At 39.3% G+C, this 21,980-nt stretch overlaps 2 protein-coding genes across 7 annotated transcripts in view; one reads left to right on the forward strand and one right to left on the reverse strand.

Moving 5' to 3' along the window:
- Nucleotides 1-985: 985 nt before the first annotated feature.
- Nucleotides 986-8,702, reverse strand: LOC109035208 (DNA-dependent metalloprotease SPRTN). Its single transcript, XM_019048768.2, has 6 exons — nucleotides 8,317-8,702; nucleotides 7,112-7,368; nucleotides 6,079-6,187; nucleotides 5,281-5,400; nucleotides 4,372-4,609; nucleotides 986-2,638 (listed from the first exon to the last, which is right to left on the reverse strand). The coding sequence occupies exons 1-6, from the start codon at nucleotides 8,386-8,388 to the stop codon at nucleotides 1,236-1,238; spliced, it is 2,199 nt and encodes a 732-aa protein (XP_018904313.2). The 5' UTR covers nucleotides 8,389-8,702; the 3' UTR covers nucleotides 986-1,235.
- A 393-nt stretch (nucleotides 8,703-9,095) lies between these two features.
- Nucleotides 9,096-21,980, forward strand: part of LOC109035187 (uncharacterized) — a 228,893-nt gene continuing 216,008 nt past the window's right edge. For 5 of the 6 annotated variants that reach the window (XR_011900582.1, XR_011900586.1, XR_011900584.1 and 2 more), the window contains exon 1: nucleotides 9,096-10,603. Coding sequence is in view for 1 of the 6 variants with exons in the window: in XM_072304694.1 (XP_072160795.1) it covers nucleotides 10,570-10,603 (34 nt within the window). In the remaining 5 variants the exon portion in view is untranslated. The remainder of the gene's footprint in view (nucleotides 10,604-21,980) is intronic. The other variant, XM_072304694.1, reaches the window with a different exon arrangement.

Here is a 21,980-nt window from a genome sequence, read left to right on the forward strand (position 1 = left end):
AATATTAGATTTCCAGGAAACAGCTTATTCTGAATAAAGTGGCAATTTGTTGTATGACAGAAATTTGAAGTTGCTTTGAATGCTCTAGACAGCGTACAATTTAGAATGAAACAGTTTAGAGTTTGAGGCAATCTCACAGGGGAGGACATTGCTTCTGAGTAACATGTTTTCTGGCAGGAATTAATACATTTTTTTAACTTTGATAAAGGTATCGCTGACTACTGATAACAAGAAAAGTCTCATACAAATAACTTTATAACATAAAATGTAGTGAAATGTTTGGAATTGAGAAGCATGGATGAACCATTGCTCTGGAAAACATAAAAAAGAGAGAAAAAAGGTCAGAGATAGAATCATGATCGTTTGGTGGTAATAGTTTAGCTTAGTAGAAGCAGTAATAAATCTTACAATAATAGCAATGAAAATGGAGGAAGAGAAAAAATGTTTTTAATGCTAGGAGTTTTAAAAATAAGAATGAACTTTCAAACTGTGGAATACTTTTTCAACAATTTGTATGCTGTGAATTGAGTTGACTTGAGAAGAGAGCTTATAAGGTGGCATAAAACTTGACTAAAAACATTAAGTGTAATGTAAGGTAGTTCCTAGGCTAACTGGAAGGGTAGATAAATTCATGAATGGTAAAATTTTGATTTGATTCCCAGAATTTTAGAGGTCACATAATTTGAGACTAACAATTAATCAATTTAATAAAAACAAACTTCATTACCATTTTGTGTCAAATACTTCAAACTTGAATGGTAATACTATTGTATATAAAGACAAATAAAATTTAAATATTATCACGATACTAGATGTCAAGTTAAAAATCTTGACAGGAGGATTATGGGTAAATGCATCCAAAAATGAAGAGAATATCATGATGTATTAGTGCCACTTTCTTCTTATGACTACGCAGTACATGATGAAGAAATTGAAAGAGGGGAAAGGGTATAATATTTTATAAGAATTGATGAGAGAAAAATGGAAACACTTGCTTAGTGAATGCTGTCAGCAGAAAAATATTTGTTGTAAAACAAATTTTTATGGTGATTCACAGATACTTCAACAGTACGATTTTGGAGTAAAGGATTAAAAAGCATCAAATGTGTTTAGCAAAAGGTGAAATTACAGTGGGTGAAGAAAGCTAGTTCAGCTGTTTTGGAAATCATCTGAAACTAGTACAAAATTTTCATACTTGGATATCACACAAAAATGGATCGTTATTCTTGACAGAGCTATGTGGAATCTCTCAGCGCCATTTCATTCAAACAGACATCTAAGTGTTGATTTATATTATCACTGGACACTAAATTATTACAGCAAGGGCAAGGAACTTGTGGCTCGGAGCCTAGATTATAATCTGTGACATTGAATCGGTCATCTTGACCATTCGTAGTTTCATCCTCTTCATCTGAGATGTAAATGTCTTGATCAAATTGCCTCTTTGGGGGAATGGCATCCTTCGATTCTACAATATTTACTATTCCATTCACCGAATTAGAGGATTGTGCTTGATCAATGTTAGTAGGCTGATACTCAGAGGATGGGCCAGGTAAAAATCCAACACAGCTATCAAGATGATCATTTACGGTGTTACGACTGACTTTCATTGAGCAAACTGGACAAGGTACCATATCCTTCTCTGGAGTATCAAGACAAATAGTTTCAACACTAAAAAGCGGTTTTTTGGTGGGACACTCCCTTTCTACATCAGGAGAGTTTGTACTATCAGACACTGATCGTCTTTTAACTGTTAATCTAGCATCCGAGTCTGAGTTTGGTGTAGTACTTGAAGTAGAGAAGGATGCAAGAAATTTATCACGAGATGCTTTGGTGCTACCTTTTTTGCTATTGGAGGAGGGAAAATTGCGCATTTGCAAGCTACTAAGTGGGCTGACAGTCGATTTTGTTGGGGAGGAGCAATCTATCATTCGCCGGCTATCAACAGTCGGACTTTCTTGTAACTTTTGAGTTGGACTCTGCTTAGTTTCTTGCACCGGACTCCGGTGTGTTTTTTGCATTGGACTCTGTCGTGTTCTTTGCTTCTGCTTCTCTCGCTCTTGATTCGAGAACATCGCCAGCAGACGACTCCTTGATCTGTCATTTGCATTACCACCAAGTACTTGCCCATTGGATTTAAATGCTTGGAACCTGTCAATATTCAAAGGATTATCAACCTTTTTCACCTCTTGGGGCTCTTCTGCACTGACTTTTGTTTTGGTTTGCGTCTTGGGAGGAACTAAGACAGTGCTGCTACCTTTGTTTTTCAATCCCCCGCCAGCAGTTCTTCCTGCATTCCTGTAATTTCCAGGGGTGCTTCCCGAATTGCTTGTTCCTAAGGTTCTACCTGACGATGCCGTTCCAATTTTACCTCGACTACTGGTAGAGTTGCTTAATCCATTGGAGTTGCTGGAAGTAAGATCATGGAACCCGACTATGTTAGAGTTTGTTGTAGCGGATGCACTAACGGTTGGGTTCGAAGGTTCGTTCAGATCATTGAATCCATAAATTTTGGCAGCAACTGAACTAGGACTAGGGTTTACTTGGCTAGAGCTAGAGCTTGTGGATGTGGATGGTTGTGGAAAGAAGTTCCTGATGTCTTTAGCGCTAGACTTGGACGACTTGGGATTGGAGGAAGCTGAAACAGGGAGGCAAAAGAAAATTAATCGGTGAAGATTTGAAAACTCAAAAAATAAAATCGTCATCAGATGAAAAATTATACAACAGGGTGCATATAAGCAAGCAGCACTTTTAGCTTTTAATAAATAATAAAGGCTCTATGGAAAACTAAATATTTTTATCTTTCTAGGTGACAACATCATGCTGGCATTGGGCCAACAGTGGCATAGTATAGAAGGGGAAAGTGCAAAGAGGCTGCTAGTGGGCCTCACTTCGAAAGGAGCATCATCTTGCTTTTTTTTTTTTTTTTTTTTTTTTTTTTTTAACGATTTATCTATTAATGAATATTCCTTTGATTGTCTTTAAATATCAGTCAGTGAGGACAAACTATGAAAGCAAAGAAATGCTTAAACATCTCACGATCAATGAGAGTTCTGACATTGTATTAATTTAAAGCTAAAAATATGTAATGAAAATAAAAATATAAATGAGATGGATAAACATAAATATTAATTTTTTTAAAAACAATAGATAGCACTATAGATATTTATCTTCATGCTTTCTATAGTTTGTCAACATTTCAAATAAATACTGACAGATATACAAGCAAAGCACCCAATTCAAAAATATATTTTTCCTTGAAATTTTCGGATACACACTTTAGATTGACAAACAAAATTGTCTGAAAAATTTGAGAATAACAATATTTTCACAATATTCAAAATGTATTTGTTTTTTAAAACTATTTATTGTAAACTGCCACACATTACGAATTATATACGTTGTTTCTACCAGTTAAATAAAAAAGATTAAGTTAACGTTTTCAATAAATTTTGGTAAAAAATTTGTTCTTCATTGAAGGAAATAAGTAATGAGGGCAACATCTAAAGGCTCATAAGGCATTCTTCCTTAGCGCTGCGGTATAATTTAAATTACTATTCCTTTTTTTTATGAAAAAGTGTCAGCTCAGGTAAGTAAACAGTAAAAAGTGAAACGTAGATAAAAGTGTCAATAAGCAAATTTTTGTTCGTCAACTGTAGACAAAATCCGTAAACAGTTTAACAAAATACGTCATGAAAACAAATTTTCGTTCTCCGTCTGTGCATAAATGGACGTGAGCTAGCCTAACCCGCCAAATCGCCTGTAATTAAATGAAATTTAATTTTCATTAACAGTTTCGTAATTATGTCCGGACCACGTTATCTAACCTGTTGACAATTCTGGGTGAGAGAGTGAAACCCATCGACAGTCCTGTAAATAGGCCACCGGGCTCTGATTGGTTGATGAAAATACCAACTTCGTTAACATGCAGGACAACTGTTTACTCATTTTGACGACAGTTTTCACACGAAAATTTGTGTAGGGGATTAATAATGTATAAAACATTGATCTGTACCTCAATAAACAGTTTTCCCCATTTTTTGCATTTTAAAATTGTTATCTAAACAATGAGTACGCAATGAATACAGAAACTACGATAAGATACACATATCGTTGCTTCTCTGACATAAGGGCATACCTCAATCGGACGTATTTATGCTAAAACGAATTAAGTGCATAGGATTTGCATGTAACATAGTTCCTTTTAGCATAAATACGTCCAATTTCCCCATGAGCATCAGGAAGCATGGATTCTTAAGTAAAACATTGCTCACGTGAAAATTGTGATACGCCCTTACATCAGAGGCACGACGATTTAGGACATTCTTTTAGAAGACTTATAGAGATTGTGTCCTGTGTAAAAGTACTTACTGGACGAGCTTTTCGGTTTCTTTTCTTTTTTTCCATAATTTTCTGGCTCCTTAATTTTGATGAATGTTCCCCCACACTCTGCATGATGGTCGCCATACCAGAAATCGTATGGTCCCGGGGCACGGTTTTTGGCACGCCTCACATAACCATAGTACGGCTTGCGATCACGGCATGGACCGTTGCATCGCCACCAGTGCTGTTGGTACAATCGCACTTCATCGTGGAATGAGTGATAAACCTGTATAAAACACAAGATTAGTTATCAGAGACAGATATGGTAGATTCACTTACATTCACTGTTAGAGTAGAACCCAAAATTTGTCAAAAGGACTTCAAAACTTTGAGCAAGCAGGTACAGCATTGATTTCAGTTTTTTTGGTGTGGTTAAATCACAAACGAAAACATTGGTCGGAGAAAATTCTAACTTCAGTAGTGCCAAGTAGTTTCTGAAAACAAGAGCACATGACCTTTCACTTCGGTTTTCTCAAAATCAGCTCAATATGACTTGGTTCCTTTTTGCTAAACGTGGTAAAATACCTTAGCCCAGGGGATAACTAAAGACAGCAGAGGTGAGAGTCGCATGTAAGTAATAGATTTTCTATACACTTAATTGAGAGAAAAACAAGCAAATTAATGATTGTGACTGGGATTCTACAGAACTGAACCTACAATTTGAAGGTTCAAGAATCTTTAAAACTTTTTTCTGGAGATAAATCGATAGCTTTTGGGCACTTGAGAACAAACGGAGGAACAGCATCGAGGATAGTCTAGGACTTGAATTCAGAGAAGAGTTGAAGAGGTTTAATGAGCGATGAATAGCTTCTTCTGTTTCTTATTCACACCTTGGATTCAAGTTCAATGGAAAAAGAGTTGGGATTCTTCCCAAATTTGTTAAGATAGTATACTTGCCGTAATTTTGGTGCCAGCTTCTTTATTGATGCGGCCCATGTGCTTGTGGAACTCAGGTCCATGACCATCGCGATCTCTGTTGTTGGCAGTTACAAACAGGTAAGCATGGATCATTTCGTGCTGGAATGGTAAAATTTTTCATAATTAGTCTCTCTTGTTTGGACAATATGTTCCAAAACTTTGTAAAAACTTCCAGATATTGCAATAATCTTATGATTTTCTACTTTAGCCAACAGTGTGTTATTTTGAAAGTTTTTCCTGTTTTATCAGGAGTCCTGCTGATGTTTTCTTAGAAAATTTTTGTTTTTACCTTTTTTTCGGTATGTGTAATCCATCTACATACCAATATGTTAGATAGACATATACATTGGTAGAAAAGGTTGTTAGACAAGGCTGAAACCAGGAGCGTACAAAATTCAAGATTCTATTATTTACGGATACAAATAGGGGCACAGCTTTCGTTTGCTTACTTCGATCCAAGCTTGGAGCCAATTTTCAGGAGAAACCTTTCATCTATTTCAAACCAAGTCAAATCTTTTGTCACTTGGTTCTCCATTTATCGCAGTGATGAGTATCAAATTAATCCTGATCCAGTTTTCAAATTGCAATCCTAAAATATGATCTATCTCTCAAGCAGATAGATTCATTCTCAAAGCTACTGGTGTACGCTGGTTTCTTTTGCACAAATGAGTTTAATTTAATGGCTGAGAGTCTAGGTATTCAAGAATTCCTGCATTTTCAAATGATAAATAAACGGAATGGTTTTCTGCAGATGAAGACAAAGTTCGAAAGACTCACCAACAATGTATTTATGAGATCGCTGCGAGGTCGAAGTTTCAGTAGGGGCTCGCTCAACCTCACAGAACACAACCCCATTCTTCCTTGGTAGTAGCATATACCTGCACAGCTAAAAGAAAGAAAAAAAAATTAGGAACTGAAAAGTAAGTTGAAGAGCTTCATGATAGTTGGATTTTGTTTTTTATGGGTAGCACAAATAATTACACTATGATAGTTCTACTTTCAGCATTGATCCTAACTCGAATTTGAAACCCTTTCTCAAAGGAGAAGCCTGACTTGCAAAGAAGAGAAGGGTCGATTCGATACCACCTGGAAATGTTCCAGCATTTTCTAGTTTATTTTGCTTCAGTCTTTGTTGGGTGTTTTGTTAAAAAATTTGAGCTATTTTGCATATTATATCCTTCCACTGTATATCTGAGCATGTCTACAGCATGTAAAGGCACAGGTCAAATTCTAATTAGCTTAAAACTGGTGCAATTCGACAGATAAATGCGTATGACACAGGCAATTAAGAATCGTCTGCAATTTGCAAGGGGTTCACAAGATTTTTCGATAAATCGCAATAATACGCAAAGCTGTGAAGCAATTTTTAAGGGTTATGGTCTTCAAAAGCATGAGCTCCGCTTGGAGAGCCTTCATTTTTGGTGATACTCCATGCTTTGTCTCGAAACTAGTTTAGTTGCCTGACCGATCTCAACCCAACTAATGCCACTGAGTTTACTGCACGCTCTTTCGAATGTGCCTACTTCTACCATGTTTTCATGGAGAAAGAAGTGTCCATTTGCATAGGCAACACAATCAACACTCTAAACTTGTTCTTCTACTTCTTAATTTTATGATTTCTTACATTTATTCACTACTGGCTTGCAAATTGCCGGCGATTGTTCATTGCCTGTGGCACATACATTCAGATGGAATGCATTGATAAAATAACCAAGGGACAAAGTAAAGCAAAGAATTCAAAACCTTCTCCCTGCATGAGGCATCATTTAAGTTAAGTCACATAATCAAAAGAAAACTTGAGGAGTTTTACCTTGTCATCTGCTTGCTCCATTTGACTTCAACAGCGTCTAATCTGCCCCAAAAAAAGCGTTTGTTGAATTCACCAAAGAGTGCAAATATATCAGGGGTTGGATCAATCACCTCCCATGAGGAATCATTCAGAGAGGTAAGTTTTTCAACTTCCTTGCTAGGCTGCTTAGGACTAGGTTTCCGGGATTTTCCTTTGGATCCTGATTCGCTGCTGAACTTATCCAAGTCGCGTTGAAAAATTAGATTTTCTTTGTTGGGCTACAGAAAGCAAAAACAACAGACATTCATTTTATATTAATGCTTCAATTGAGGGGCTTGATGGACGAGGGGATGTGTGCAGTTTTGGCAATTTCGCAAAATATGAGTTGAAAGTTTCAAAATTACATGGCGCCTTATGAAGGAAAGAAAATTCCAACTCACTTTCTCATGCTTGAAAATTATATAAGGGTGGTGAATTTCCCATGGAATATATTTTTAGACTAATTTTAGATAAAATAGTTAACATCTCGAATTTTTAAAAAACTGCACTTACGCACCTTGTCTTCCAAGCCCCTTAATTCATCTACAATGTCAAACTTGACGCACAGGGTGGTAAAATGGCACAAAAATCATGATGGTTTCATTACAAACCTGGAGGAACACAAGGGTGCTACAGGTTTTCTCTGAAATCAACTCCAAGGCTCAAAAAAGCTCCTAAAGTTGATATGGTAATGGAGGGAATATCCCATTCTACCCTGAAAGTCCACATCAAAATCAAGACAAACTCTCTATCGCAAAGATAGGGAGCAAATACATTAGCAGGGTTGCTGTGTTTCCAGTTTAGGAGTTTCCAAACAAGGTGGCAGCCCTGTCAATGTATTTGCTCCCAACCTTTGCACGGAGAGTTTGTTTTGATGTAGAGGTGGACTCCACAACGCGTTACACACCAATGGTGCCGCACGACTGCATGTATTAACCTGTTGAGGGGTGCGAATTCAGAGCTGATTGGAGATTGACGTTTGTCTCAACGTACAATGCGCAAGCTCCAGTTTAATATTACTGGGACTGCTAGGACTAGCTGTGCGATTTGATGAGAATAACGGGACATATTATCATATCAATACTTCTGCCTCACACCAACAGGCAGTGGGATAGCTTGCTGAACCAACAGACCTTTCAGCAAGCCATGAAGCTGCAGTTTGCAGAGATGAGAATTCAGATACTTACACTGGATGCAGTTGTTTCACTTTGGAGCTCATCCTGAAGCTGTAGTGCCAGCAAGTAATCCATGTCTTCCATTTCTCCAAAATTGAGAACGTACACGACAAACTCGAACCTGAATTGAAAATACTTGAAAGGAACTGAAATTTGGTAGACTCACTGGTAGGAATCTTGTGTCATGGTGAAAAAACAGATCAACACATTGATCGAAATGGACAGTTCAAACTAGGTTCAAACATTTCAAAAAAGTTACAGAGGAGACGAGGTACTTTCATCAACTTTCATACGTCTCATTCAGTTCTCACTTCTCACTTCTCACGCTTCGCAAAGTCGCAAACGCAACTTCTCACGAAAACTTGTACTTGCAGAGGGAACATAACCACATAACCTAAAAATAACAACAGTCTTGAGGTAAATAGTAAATATGGTGCCTCATGGCGCAACGTCGCTCGTAAAATGGAGCGAATTTTGAATTTGGGCATTTGTGTTGTTCACTTTGCGCCGAGCAATATTAGCTTGGTGAGATTAATGATGGAAAACCAGATTATTTTAGGACTGGAATCCACAGAAGTTTAAACAATTGACATTGTCATAAATGAGCAGAAGGAATAAATCCCATAACTTTTGAACCGTTCGAGATAGAAAAACGAAACTTGGAGAATGGTTCTATCTCATAAGGGACCATTTTCTGGGAGGGGGGGTGTCAAAATTTTGGTCCCTCCCTCGGGGGGGGGGGGGGGGGAGGCCTCCCTAATTTTTTTTTCGAATAGTAACTACTTTATCTCGTGATACCTCATTGGAAAGAACATTACAAACTAAGAAGTTTCCCTATCTTTGCCTCAATATTATCTCGGTAAGTTCAAAATTACTTCAAAATTACTTCAAAATTACATTCTCAAGCCCCCATATTTCGGGCGAAGTTAAAAAAAGAAAAAAAAAAATTAATGCAAATATCTCTGCTCAATTTTCTGAGTCCATTCACCATGACTAGTGACTAAAATGAACAATATTCGCAATTTGCCGTTCATAATCTGCACATTCGAAGTGCAATTTCCCATGCACTTCCATTACAGGTGGGTTAAAGTATGGCATACCGCTACACAGGTTGCCTACCCTGGCGCTGCAGGCGACTGGGGGGCCGCTTCTTTCCTACGGCAAGTATACGGCGTGCCGGTATCGGGAGTCCTTTAAGTAATCTTTGGCACTAACGTATCTCTGTCTGAAATCGAGCGGTACGCTTTTCATCAGTTCTCGAAGGAAAAGAAAACCGAAAAGCAAAAGCTAATGCGAATCTCGAACAGGATGCAGTCCGTCGAGGATACCCTCGCGTGCGCCAATCAGAATCAGTCTCGATCGGGCGACGCTACTCCGGGCCCCCCACCCCATGCAAATCATGCCCTGAGGATCCGCACCTTTCCGCCGGCGATTGTTTCATTCATTCGGTTGTAGTCTCGCGTCCGGTCGGAGTAACTCTCCCGTGGTACCAAGTGATTTTCCTTTAATTGAAAGTTCTAAGACTCTTAGAACTCTTCGAATGTGTCTCGTTACCTCGTCTGTTGTGCGAAAACTCTTTGGTGTATGTTAAATCGATCGTGTGAAGTAATTAGCCTCTTGAATTGAGTCCTTCATCGTCGAAGTAGGCACCTCGTGCTCGGCGTTTGAGCAAATTGATTGCCAATGGACCCTCACAATTTCCATCGATTCTCGTAGTTTCACATGATTTTCTTGTTTCCGGCGTTTATTTTGGCAGTGTGTCTCGGTACGTCGTGTGTTTCGCGTAAATTCTTCGGCGATGTAAGCGTACATATACAAACTATCGTGTGTGTTCGGTAATTTGTCACATGGATTGGACAATGGCCGTCGCTGAGAGGCCTTGTGTTTCACGAAATTCATTGCCGAAATCGTGTCCGGCGTTTGAGGGAATTGAACCCCGAAACTTTCATCGAATTTCGTCGTTTCCAATGTTTCGAGTTGACATCTATGTGAACTTCTCCATTTCACCATGAACTTACCCGCGCGCGTTTTCCGTTTTCTTCACTGTCCAGCCTCCAGCGACCTGTTGTGCGGCGACATTTCGGGAGTCCGAGTGATTTCGTCCCTCGTGTGTCGGTGTGTGCGTGTGTGTTTCCGAGCAATCCAGCATATTATCGGCTTCGCGTTTTGAGTGTCTGCGTCTCCTTCTCACTCTACTTCGATTAATTTCGTGCCTATCATTCGGAGGAGTCTCATATATCCTGGTCGCACACTTAGCTCCCTTTGATGCGTATGTATTTCGGCGTTGGTCTGGATTCAGGTTAGATTTATAGCACATATCTTTCTTCGATTCTGCTCAGATTTGGTGTCATGTTTGCAAAATTGTACGTAACTCATACTTTACTCTCATTATGTTTTCTGTCTTCTTCCTCCTCTCTTTTTCCATTCTTGCTTATGTGCTTCTCTCTCATTATTGTGCCTCATTTTCACAGTACCTATACTCCTGTAACAGTCAAAAGCAAGTACCTAGGGACAAATCTTGCTGTCATGTTTTCCTTAGCTATAGTTACGTATAATTCTGCTTCACTTAGCAACATTTGTTATCCCTCCTTTTTAGGCCAGAAACTTGTGTAGTACTGTACACACATACAAACCCAGTATAATTAATGAGAACATTATTTTTAGGTGTTAGAGTTAAACACAATTCAATTAATTATATATTCATAGAAATTATCTGCCGAAATATCTGGAATTATTTAAGCATCTCTTTTAGCCCATAAGATGTAAAAGTCATATTGCTTCAATCTGAATTAAGTAATCAGTTAAAAATTCCAGCGACAACTGGACTAGGCTCGGAAGAGCGGACTGTATTTGAGAGGATGAGAGGTTTCCAGACTTCTGATTAAACTGCCTTGAGTCAAAGTCTGTATACTCTCTGATTTTACAGGTGGAAATTTCTCAGGATTTTCTTTATTTCAGCTTATTCTTAGTCAGCAATAGTGACTGTATTCGTTAGGATGAGAGGTTTCCAGGCTTCTGATTAAACTGCCTTGAGTCAAAGTCCGTATACTCTCTGATTTTACAGGTGGAAATTTCTCAGGATCTTCATTATTTCAGCTTAATCTTAGTCAACAATAGTGTTTTCTGCCTCATGCCTTTACATTATCTCCTTGAAGTCTATGAATATTTTAATTGAAAGTTCCAAGTAGATTTTCCATAAACCTGTAAATAAAATGCGTAGGGAACCTCCCCCTCCCAAAGTATGGCAAAACAGTCTCCCCTAGAGGTTCCTTGCAGTCGGCAAATATTTTAATTGAAAGTTCCTAGTAGGTATTCTGGGCACCCGTAATTAAAATGTGTAGGTACACCCCCCCCCCCCAAATATTGTACAGTCTCCTAAAGAGGTAGTCTCTCCAAGCAATGGATACTCTGCATAATTTAAACTAGCTGGGAGCGAGCATCCCTTGAAAGTCGCAAGAACTTGAAGTGCGCTTATCTACAGCCTTTGGTGTGAGAGGGAGCCTCAAAGTGCATCTCGGAGAGATTAAAAATTCCAAGATTTCCCGGAAAAAACCCTCCGAAAATTCTCTCTGTGCTGAAAAGAGCCCCCCCCCCCCCCCACCCAGAAATCTGATGTAGGTACACCTATGTTCACACGTTTCCTGAAAATTTTCAATTAGATTTTCTCTGAAAATTGAGAAGATGTCAAGAGGGTCATTTCAACATAATTGGGGGGAGGGAGAGGTTGTTCGGAGGCGGTGAAATTTGCCGCCAAAAAAAAATCTCCGACAGTTATCAAATAATGCCAAAAATTTCTCTTTCAGGAGGGAGGAATTTTTTTCCCCCTTAATTGCTCTAGCCAAATGATCCTCCTAAATGATGTTGAGTTATTGATTGAGTTACTCCTAAATGATGTTAGAATCAATGATTCTTAGGTAAAGAGTAGTCACCCCCAACCCCGCCCGTACGAATTGATAAAATTATTAAGTACCTATCAAAATTATTCTTTGCTGGCGGAAGAAAAAATTAATTCCGCCCGAAAAATCTGTTCAAGAGAGAGATAGAGAGGATTTTCGTTAGGTCCGAATGCCAGTATCGTTTTGGCGCGAAGAGGACAGATCGATAGGAATTGGCGGGAACCTAGGTAAATCCACTCCGTTCTCAATCAGCAGCTCCCGCCAGTGCCCACCCAGACACCGGATGCCAGGTTACGCACACAGACGCATCTTTCTATGAATTCTTTCAGGCTCCGAGGATTTCAGCAGGTAGATCCAGACATTCAGCCCCTCACCCTACCTCGGCGAATCGTTCGTTCATCGTTTGCCGATAACACATTGGTTTTCCCCAGCTCAACCTCACTTTCCGTCTCCACAGGGTCAGATAAGAAGCGTCGAATACCTCTCACCAACCCCCCCCCCCCCCCCCCGGGCCACTTTCCACCTTCCCCCTTCCCCCTCTCTCCCTCGCTCCTTCCTTTTTCTTGTTTCTTTTTTTTCTCTCTTTCCTTCTTTGCTCTGTTCTTTTCTTTCCGTATCTTATTTAAGCATGAGTGTAACTATTTTTGAAAAATCTAACCTTTGAATTAATTTATCAACTGTAGTTCTTGCATGTGTTAGGGATTTTCGATTTACGTACTTGTTCTTACTTAAGGTCATTCGACGGTTGCCATATTTTGTGTCAGAGCGACGCGCGATATTTCGCATCAATTCGTTCCATAATTTCAGCTATCTATTTATTTTTTTCGAATTTTGAGATCGCACTTCTGTTGCCATGAGATTGAAGAATTCATGTACCAAATTTACCACAAAATTACAACGTATCGTAGGCAGGATTTTGTAGCGGAAAAATATCGCATTCGATACTAATATCGAAATTGCACTCGACTGCGATATTTTTCCTCTACAAAACCCTGCCTTCGATACGTTGAATTTTTTTGTTAAATTTGGTACTTACATGAATTTTTCAGTCTCATGACAACAGAAGTTCGATCTCAAAATTTAAAAAAAAATAGCAAGTTGCTGAAATTACGGAACGAATTGATGCGATTTACCGCACGTCGCTCTGACATAAAACATAGCAACCGTCGAATCACCTTGAGATTTCAAGAGAAACACGCTGGTTCCCCTTAGTTTTCTCTAAAATCAATTCTCAAGCTCAAACAAAGTTCTCTAAGTTGAGGCCGTAGTAGAGGGGATATCCCACGCTGCCCAGAGAGTCCTCCTCTGTATCCAGTTACATTTTCCATGCAAAGATAGGGTGCAAATGCATTAGCATCAGGGTTGCCGTTTTGTTTGGGGACTCCATAGTTGGAACCACGGCAATCTTGCGAATGTATTTGCCCCCTATCTTTGCTTTGAGAGTTTGACTGGATATGGAGATGGATTCTCAGGGTAGCGTGAGATATCCTCGCCATTACGGCTTCAACTTCGAGAGCTTTTTTTGAGCTTGGGAATTGATCATAGAGAAAACCAAGGGCGCCACAGTGTTCCTCACGAAATTTTACGCGCAATAAGATGACTTTATCGAGATTAAGAGTGGATGAATGTTGATCCCTCCCGCGTGGATGTTTTCTTAGAGGGGGGTGGTGGGGAGCGGGGACTGAGGGTGAGTGGTTTGTTGGACGGTCGGGTGGGCAGTCGGTCGAACGATTTGTCGATCTCTTTTTCCCGGAAAAAGCTTTCGAAAGATCGTTCGACCTATACTGTTCATCTGGCGGTCTAAAAAACGGCAAGTGCTTGCTTGTGGTTTGTTGGACCGTCGGGTGGGCAGTCGGTCGAACGATTTGTCGATCGCTTTTTCCCCGGAAAAAGCTTTCGAGAGATCGTTCGACCTATGCTGCCCATCTGACGGTTTGACAAACGGTGTGTGCATGTGGTTTGTTTGACAGTCGGGTGGGCAGTCGATCGAACCATCTGTCGATCGCTTTTTCCCGGAAAAAGCTTTCGAGAGATCGTTCGACCTATACTGTCCATCTGACGGTTTGACAAACGGTGTGTGCATGTGGTTTGTTGGGCGGTCGGGTGGGCAGTCGGTCGAACTTTTTGTCGATCGCTTTTTCCCCGGAAAAAGCTTTCGAGAGACCGTTCGACTTACTGTCCATTTGATGGTCAAACAAACGGTGAGTGCTTGTGGTTTGTTGGACGGTCGGGTGGGCAGTCGGTCGAACGATTTGTCGATTGCTTTTTCCCCGGATAAAGCTTTCGAGAAATCGTTCGACCTATACTGTCCATATGACGGTCTGACAAAACCGCGAGGCCTCACCCAGCTCTCGTCGCATCATCAGGTTACGATCAGAAACTCCCATCATTGTGTGGTCAGCGATGACTTCATTTTGACGGGAGTGTGCTCGTAACCTGTTGATGCAACGAGCGCTTTTCATGATGGTGAGCTGGGAGGCCGTTTTCATTTTTCATACCATCCACCTTGGGCGGGCAGACCTGCCGTCGGGGTAAAGTCTGCGATCGAACTCCCGCCGACGCTGGCCAGCGGTCGTCGCGTTGGGCTGTCATTGCTGTGATTTGCACGACGGTTCGGTTTTCGTTCCGGACGATCCGGAACGGAATCCGGACCCAACGGAACTTTTCTGGGGCCGAATGCACCTCTCACCCTTTACTAAGGCACCAAATGATACTTTCATAATAACTCTGCATCCGACTTTGTGTCTCGTGGTTTAAGATGTCACACCTGTTTCCTAAAGAAAAAAAGTGACGACTCACTGCGTCACGCGGTAAACGTAGGTTTGCAGTTTCTCGAATTTGTACTTCTGAACGCGAGATGCAATGAACCGATTATTTTCCAAATTACATTAGCGCCAAAATAGCGAATGCAAGAAAAACAAGAAAAACTGTTTTATTCGCTTTCTTGACAATCTTCGAATTCCAAAAAATGAGTGTTCCTGTAGAAGGCTATTTTGAAATCGGACATGATTGATAACATCAGAGAGAACGAAGAAAAAACAACCCCTTCGTCAAAGGTCATTAACAAAAAGTCTATCAATGCTCGAGAGAAATTCTCTACTTTTGAATGTGGAATAGATTTAATAACGTCCTTACGACTTCCTTTTTCTCTACACTTTTATTTTGTGTCAGTCATTTTTCTCATCTTTGACGTAGAGTTAATATTTGATTCTTCCATTTGTATTTTGTTTTAAATTATTTGATATGAATTATTTTCGTGATTTGGAAAATAATCGGTTCAAATGAGTCGTAAGTTGGATGCAGCTCATGGGGAAAATGGTTTTTTAAAACATTTTATTGAATTTGTCTCCTTATTTAGAGATTGATTTTTACATAATTATGTACAATTTTTTTATTACTGCTACTATTACTACTACTACTTCTACTGCAGCATCTACTACTATTACTTTACTGAGTCTTAATCAGGGCCGCCCAGAAGGGAGAGGGGGGGGGGAGGGAGGTGGGCAAACTGGTCTTCTAATCTTGGGGCCCGGGGTCGAAGTGGCTCAAAATTGTGAGGTAAGGTACCGGAGCAATTTGTTCATCCGTCTCTGGACCTTTTGAGTAAGCACAATTTTTGCGTACTAACCAAGTTTGGGTCCTCACTTGCAGTCTTACGAGCCCCTCTGATGCATCTATTCTCTTAATTCTTGGAAGCCATATTCAGCAATTACAGCTATCGAAAAGGTTTGAAATAATTTACATCGAGCAAGCTAAAAAATGCATCTATTTTACCTTCAATTTCAAAAATTCACCGGGGGAGCCTCCCGGACCTTCCCTTTGTTAGGCGGTGGTTGCCCCCACCCAAGTTGCCCGTCACTTCAATTTGTCCCGGGTCCCATCTCGTGTTTTGGCGGCCCTGCTTTCCTTACTCTGAGACTCGACCTTCTTTTATCTTACCGGTAGTGGAGAATTTGCAGGTATCAAAAATTTGATAAATTTCACACGAAAGAGGAACCTACTGACCGAACTAAGCACGAGAATACCCTTGGTTCTTAAATTGACCAGTTTTTGGATGAGATATGACTATCAGATGGCCCATCTGCTAAAATTATTGTGTTTAGATGGGAATTGCCGCCTGGCACCGTCACCAAGCGTTAAATTTTTCACTTATAAATCTCGTTTTCAACAATTTCCCATATAATAATAAATGATAAAAATTACTATGAGCTCCGCTCATTAAGCACTCTTAGTTGAAGCAACGAAATTTTTTCGTGCAAATTCTCCAGGCCACTGTGAACGTTCCGGAAACGTTTGCTACATAGATCTTTCCCGCTACTTATTTTCTATTTCCCGGAACTTGATTTCCTGGGGAAATATTGGTCCCTACAATCAAAGAAGCGGTTTAATTAAAAATGAATGTCATAGTTTTTAAATGCAACTCATCTTTCAAGCCGCATACTCTCGTGATATCCATCTAACAAGTCGTCGAGAATGAATGAGGTGACTGAAGTATCGCTCCTCTGTATCATCACAATTATTTTTCATTTTACGAGAATTTTTAAGTTTTTTCAAACTTTAGAGTTGTCTGCCACCCTCTCAAATAAATTCCTCATCATAGATTCAAGTTCAAGACAACTTATTGGGTTCGCCATTTTTCTGGAACTTGACCAATGACTTGTTAAACTTTCAGTTCATATTTTTTTGCTTCTTGTAAGTACTGTCCACCGAAGAGTCTCTTAGTACTACGCATTTCCTGAAAACGTCTACCTGCTAGTTTGGATCAATATATAGACAAGTTTGATTTTGCCACTTTAATTTTTGCTAATTTAATAGCGCGATAGAAAAATGTACATGAACATATAGTTAGAATAAAGTTAGTAACTCATGTAGGTAACATACTTCTAATTTTAATGCGGAATTCCTTTCTTTTTTTAAAAAAAGTAACTCAATCAATCAGTTTAAATTGATTTGAGCATTGAGAGATGATAGCTACTTGAAACTTTTCACCAATGATCTTGAGTTGAATCAGTGAGATCGAAAACACACCAACTCGGTAACTCAGAAATGCTCAATTTTCATCAAAGACTGTTAATCTTTAAAAAGGTCATTGAAGTTAGCTCATCTGTTCCAACTTGGACCTTTAAAATGTCCTTAATTGCTTGCATTTCGGCACCGTAAATATTTTCTGAGACTAATTTCTTCATCCACTGTGCAGTTTAGTGTGTGTCTTGATTACTTTCATTTTTCCGAGTTGGTGTGTTTTCGTTCTAACTGATTCAGTTGTAGGACAGGGAGCGTTCATAAGTTACGTAACGCATTTTTCCGGCATTTTTGACCCCCCCTCCTTCCCTCAGTAATGATTTATAACGCAACCACGGACCTCCTTAGTCATCACGTAACTCTTTAACATCCCTTTAATATCCCAAAGATTGTGAGAGATTGTTGAATATATCGCTGTAGGTATAATTGAATTTTTTGAGAAGGTAGTGTGACAAATAACCGTGAAGAATGGAGAATGATACATTTCGAATTCTCTGTGTTTTTAACCAACTGAGAGGGTTACGTAACGCTGGCACTGACCCCCCTCCCCCTCGTAACACAGCGTAACGCAAACTCATAACCCCCTCTCCCATACAGTTACGAAATGAATAAACGCTCACAAAGACTGTAAAATTTCTTGAGGAATAGTTGTATCACACCGATGTGCGTCCTGATGCTTAATGGATGTTCACTACATGGACTTCAATATATATGAGTTTAAGGAAAGCATAGATAAGCGGAATATTGTCAAACTTTAAAAAATTGAACTTAAACACCTTGAGGCACAAAGAAGGTGGAAAAAATCCCGAGTACTTAGTATCATTCAAGGTCGCCCATGTTTCATTTTGTTTTTTTAAAATAAGAGAAGAGAAAAGCTTCCATCTTTGATCACTCTGATGGTTTTGATTTCGATCAACTGTCGTTTTATTGCCTTGAACCCAATTTACGATTTAGGATGTAAATATTAGTAAACTGACTAAGTCATTCCTTTTATCAAGGAAACAAGAGTCACAAATTAAGGAGAATCAGAATTTTGCTCCTAGAAATATTGGTAAAATGGCTAAGTTCATCTTTTTATCAAGGAAAAATGAATAAAAAATGTAGGAAAATCAGCATCCCCCCCCCTCATATCTTTTCATTGTGGACAGAGACATTTCTTGGTAATTGTTCGACTTGCTAGCCACCTTTAGTTTCAGCCGCCTTTAACTTTTGGTCACGCGTCTTCTTACGCTCAAAGTTTTCCAGGTTACTAAAAAGTATTTCGTGTCATCGGTGTCTGCGCTTTTGTTCTGTCAATGGTTTAATACGAATCAGGAATTTTATTTCAAACTTAGTTCTACAAAATTGCATCATGAAACTAGACTCTTTGCGAGGTTTCTTGCGTTTGGAACTCACTTAGTTTAGTATGAAGTTTGAACTTAATTGGCGGGAATAATTATTTTAGAGTAAATTTTATATGGATAAAGTTCTTCAAGGAAAGACATCCTTAATTTTGAACATGACTTTTAAGCCTAGGAATTTAAACAAACATAGATTGGCTGACGATTTGACAGATTGTAGTTTTTTGGGATTTACGTTAATATCGTTGGTTTTCTAGACTTTCAAATCTGAGAAGTTTGAAACTAAAAAATGTACTCCCTTATTCCCTGTCCTCCTCGTTCTCAATTCGGAAGGCGTTTCCGTTGTTTAGAAATCATAAAAGCATGAGCGGAACTTACATAAGATCGGATATTGTGTAATTGATAGTGAGAACAGCTCAGAATTGCTTCTGAGGCGACTCCATTTTTCAAAATCTTGCGGGGGAGGCCCCCCAGATCCTCTTTAAAGCTCGAGAAATCCCCCGAGCTTCTCTATGGATCTGCGGAATCCCACCCATTCTCCATGGCGGGGTGTTTTTTAAAGCCCCTTGACTTCCCTAGACGAGGTATCCTTTTGCAACCCCCCCCCCCCCCCAGCAAAATGTTCCCACTCCAGCCCATGTTTAGCAACTCTAATGTTTGTCAGGATCCTCTCGGTGCTAGCAACTCTTTTAGTTAATCGACGCCTCGCTGTCAAAAATTATTGCAACTCAGTCTGCAAGAAAATTACTCTAGTCATATAATCGTGTTACATTACACCGTTGTTGGTAATCGTAATGTAACTGACATTATGCGTGAATAGACTCTTAATTTTTTTTAAGTCTTGCGTTTTATTCCGACATGGCAAGCCTGACTGTGACTTAGACGCCTAATTTTCCTCGTATAGTTTTCGCTTTGCGAATAATGCAAACGTCAGTTATAAGTCTGTTTTTTCTGTGCTTATACTCAAACGCGGTTGTTATAATGTCGAGGGTAATGTAGAGTAGACGGCAGGCAAGTAATGCAAATGGAAACGTTCAAACAAGTTTCGTATGGTGATGATGAATTTCGCTGCCACGGTGCGGCATTACTGAAACTGATTATGTTTATGATTTTAAAATATGTGTGCAATGTTTAATAATGTATGATTTTAACTGAAGTATCGATGAAAACTTGCAAAAACTTTTTTTCTTCCACTTGAAATAAAAATGCGTCAATGTTGTGCATTAAGTAACGCATGTTTTACGTTCAGTTGTTCGCGCATTCAGTGAAGGTTGATAACTGCGCTTCTAATTGTAAGCTAATTTTTCTCATCTGCAGCGTTTAAGGAATACTTTCTCCAGCTATTAATCAACTTTAATTTTTTTTTGTCAGATAGCTGGCCTTTTTTTCTTTTTCTTCTTCTTTTGATATGAAACATTTATGAATTAAAATTTGCCGGAATTTTGGTCAAAACTAGTCGCAACCTGGCGCAGTACATAGACATACCTGAATAATTAAAATTTGATCATGTTTTAGACGTAATTTATGCGAGTAATGTTTCGAGTTCAGAATGAGCCAAGGACAAGGGATTAGTCTCATAATGACCAAAATTGGACCACGTTAAATAGAAAGGAACCAAGCCACATCAGCTATTGCCAAATTTAACAGGAAAATTTTATTTTTTACGAGAGAACGTTTGAGCGGATTCCTATGGAAATTTTAAGGATTTTGCTTCGTAAATTGGAGAAAATTCACTGAAATTTGCACAAAAATCCACACGACCGTTTTCATGTAAAAAAATAAATTGCCCGATTAAATTTGGCAACAGCTGATGTGGCTTGGTTCCTTTCTGTTTAACGCGGTCCAATTGCTTCCATTATTTAAGAAAGATTTTTTTTTCTTAAAAAGAAAAATTTTCTTTCCTGCTCTCTCCAAAACGCTACATTTTTACGGCAAAAAAAGAGAAAAAAAGTAGTACCCAAGTAAAGCAACGTAATTCCCAGATCGAAGATACCCTCTGGCAAACAATACTAAAAGCGATTTTGATCGTTTTTAGACAACCAGAGAGGGTTTTAGCAGAAACATATCTTGAGACCTTTCTACTGCGAGCTTGAAAAAATTGTTAAAATTAATTTTGGAAGGAAGAGTCTTTGTTTATAATTTTTGATTGCAATTACTAAGTATCAATATCTCTAAATATTTAGTTAATGCACCTATCTAGATAAGGGAACTATAATGGCACTACGTTGTCTTTGGAAAAAAGCCAGAAATTAGCTCGTGTTTCCAAAATTAAGTTCCATTCTCGTGTACTCGTGGCTTTGAAGTGTATAAATGCCTATAGTCTGCAGGGGCTGTCTGCAGCTTCATTGTTCTGCCTTGCTGAAGAATAACGCCGTATGAACCTTCTGACGTTGCCAAATCTCCTCCGTTAAAGTACCAGTTTTTAAGGAAACTTGTGGATAGTTTTCTCCCAATTCCTCAGGGAATTTCATTCGCAACTTAATCTACTCTCTGAAATTTTCAAAAAAAAAAAAAAAAAAAAAAAAATCGATAACTTTCCCCGAAAATGAATGATTAAAAGGGGGAGGTGAGGCAACATTTGGATGGTCATGCGGCTATTTTCCTTTCCCATGGCAGTGTTGTAAATTGTGTATAAATAAGTGTCGTTTATTCTCGATCCGCGGGTTCCATGCCAATCATCCCTATCGGCGCAACGGTTTCAGCCCTTTTCCCATCTCTTGACGTGTGCTCACGGGAGTTTCAACCGGACTTCGTTGCAACCATTAGTTGAATTTTTATTCGAAGAAGGCAACTGGATTCAATTTGGTCAATGAACGTATCCTGAAGAAGATATTTTCCGTTGTCGAACTCTTAGCAGAAGTAATGGTCGTAAGATCAGATTCGTTCACACATTCACAAAATACGTTTCATATAAAATTGACGTGAATGCTACAAGGATATATGCTGATCTCCAGTTGGCTGAATTTCACCCTAAATCATGTGAAATTCTGTTCAAGTCAAAGTCAAATTGTCGCGAAAAATCATCGAGGTGGCGAAAAATTCACAAGTTGGTGAACACATCCTGTTGAGATAGCAGCCTTCGCCGGTAATGGCGTTACTCGAGGCGCATCTTTGCGTTCGATGACGCAATGCTTGAAGTATTCGTTATACTTTGCAGGCGCTCCAAACGGTACATGCTGACGTAGCCTCGATGGTGAGGCGATTGACGCATCTTCGCGTTCGATGGTGCAATGTTGGAGGTATTCATACGATGTTGCAGACGCTCCAAACAGTTCATGCTGACTTCACTTCGTTGATATTTTGAATGACCGTGCAAAATCACGGCATCCGGAGAGGAGACGAGACGGGTCCCGAACTTCATCTCGAGATTTTTCTGTTTTCATCGAATTGTTGATCGTGCATTTCTCGAGGCACTCAA

This window comes from Bemisia tabaci, chromosome 9, assembly GCF_918797505.1.
Source record: "Bemisia tabaci chromosome 9, PGI_BMITA_v3".
Taxonomy (NCBI): Eukaryota; Metazoa; Arthropoda; class Insecta; order Hemiptera; family Aleyrodidae; genus Bemisia; species Bemisia tabaci.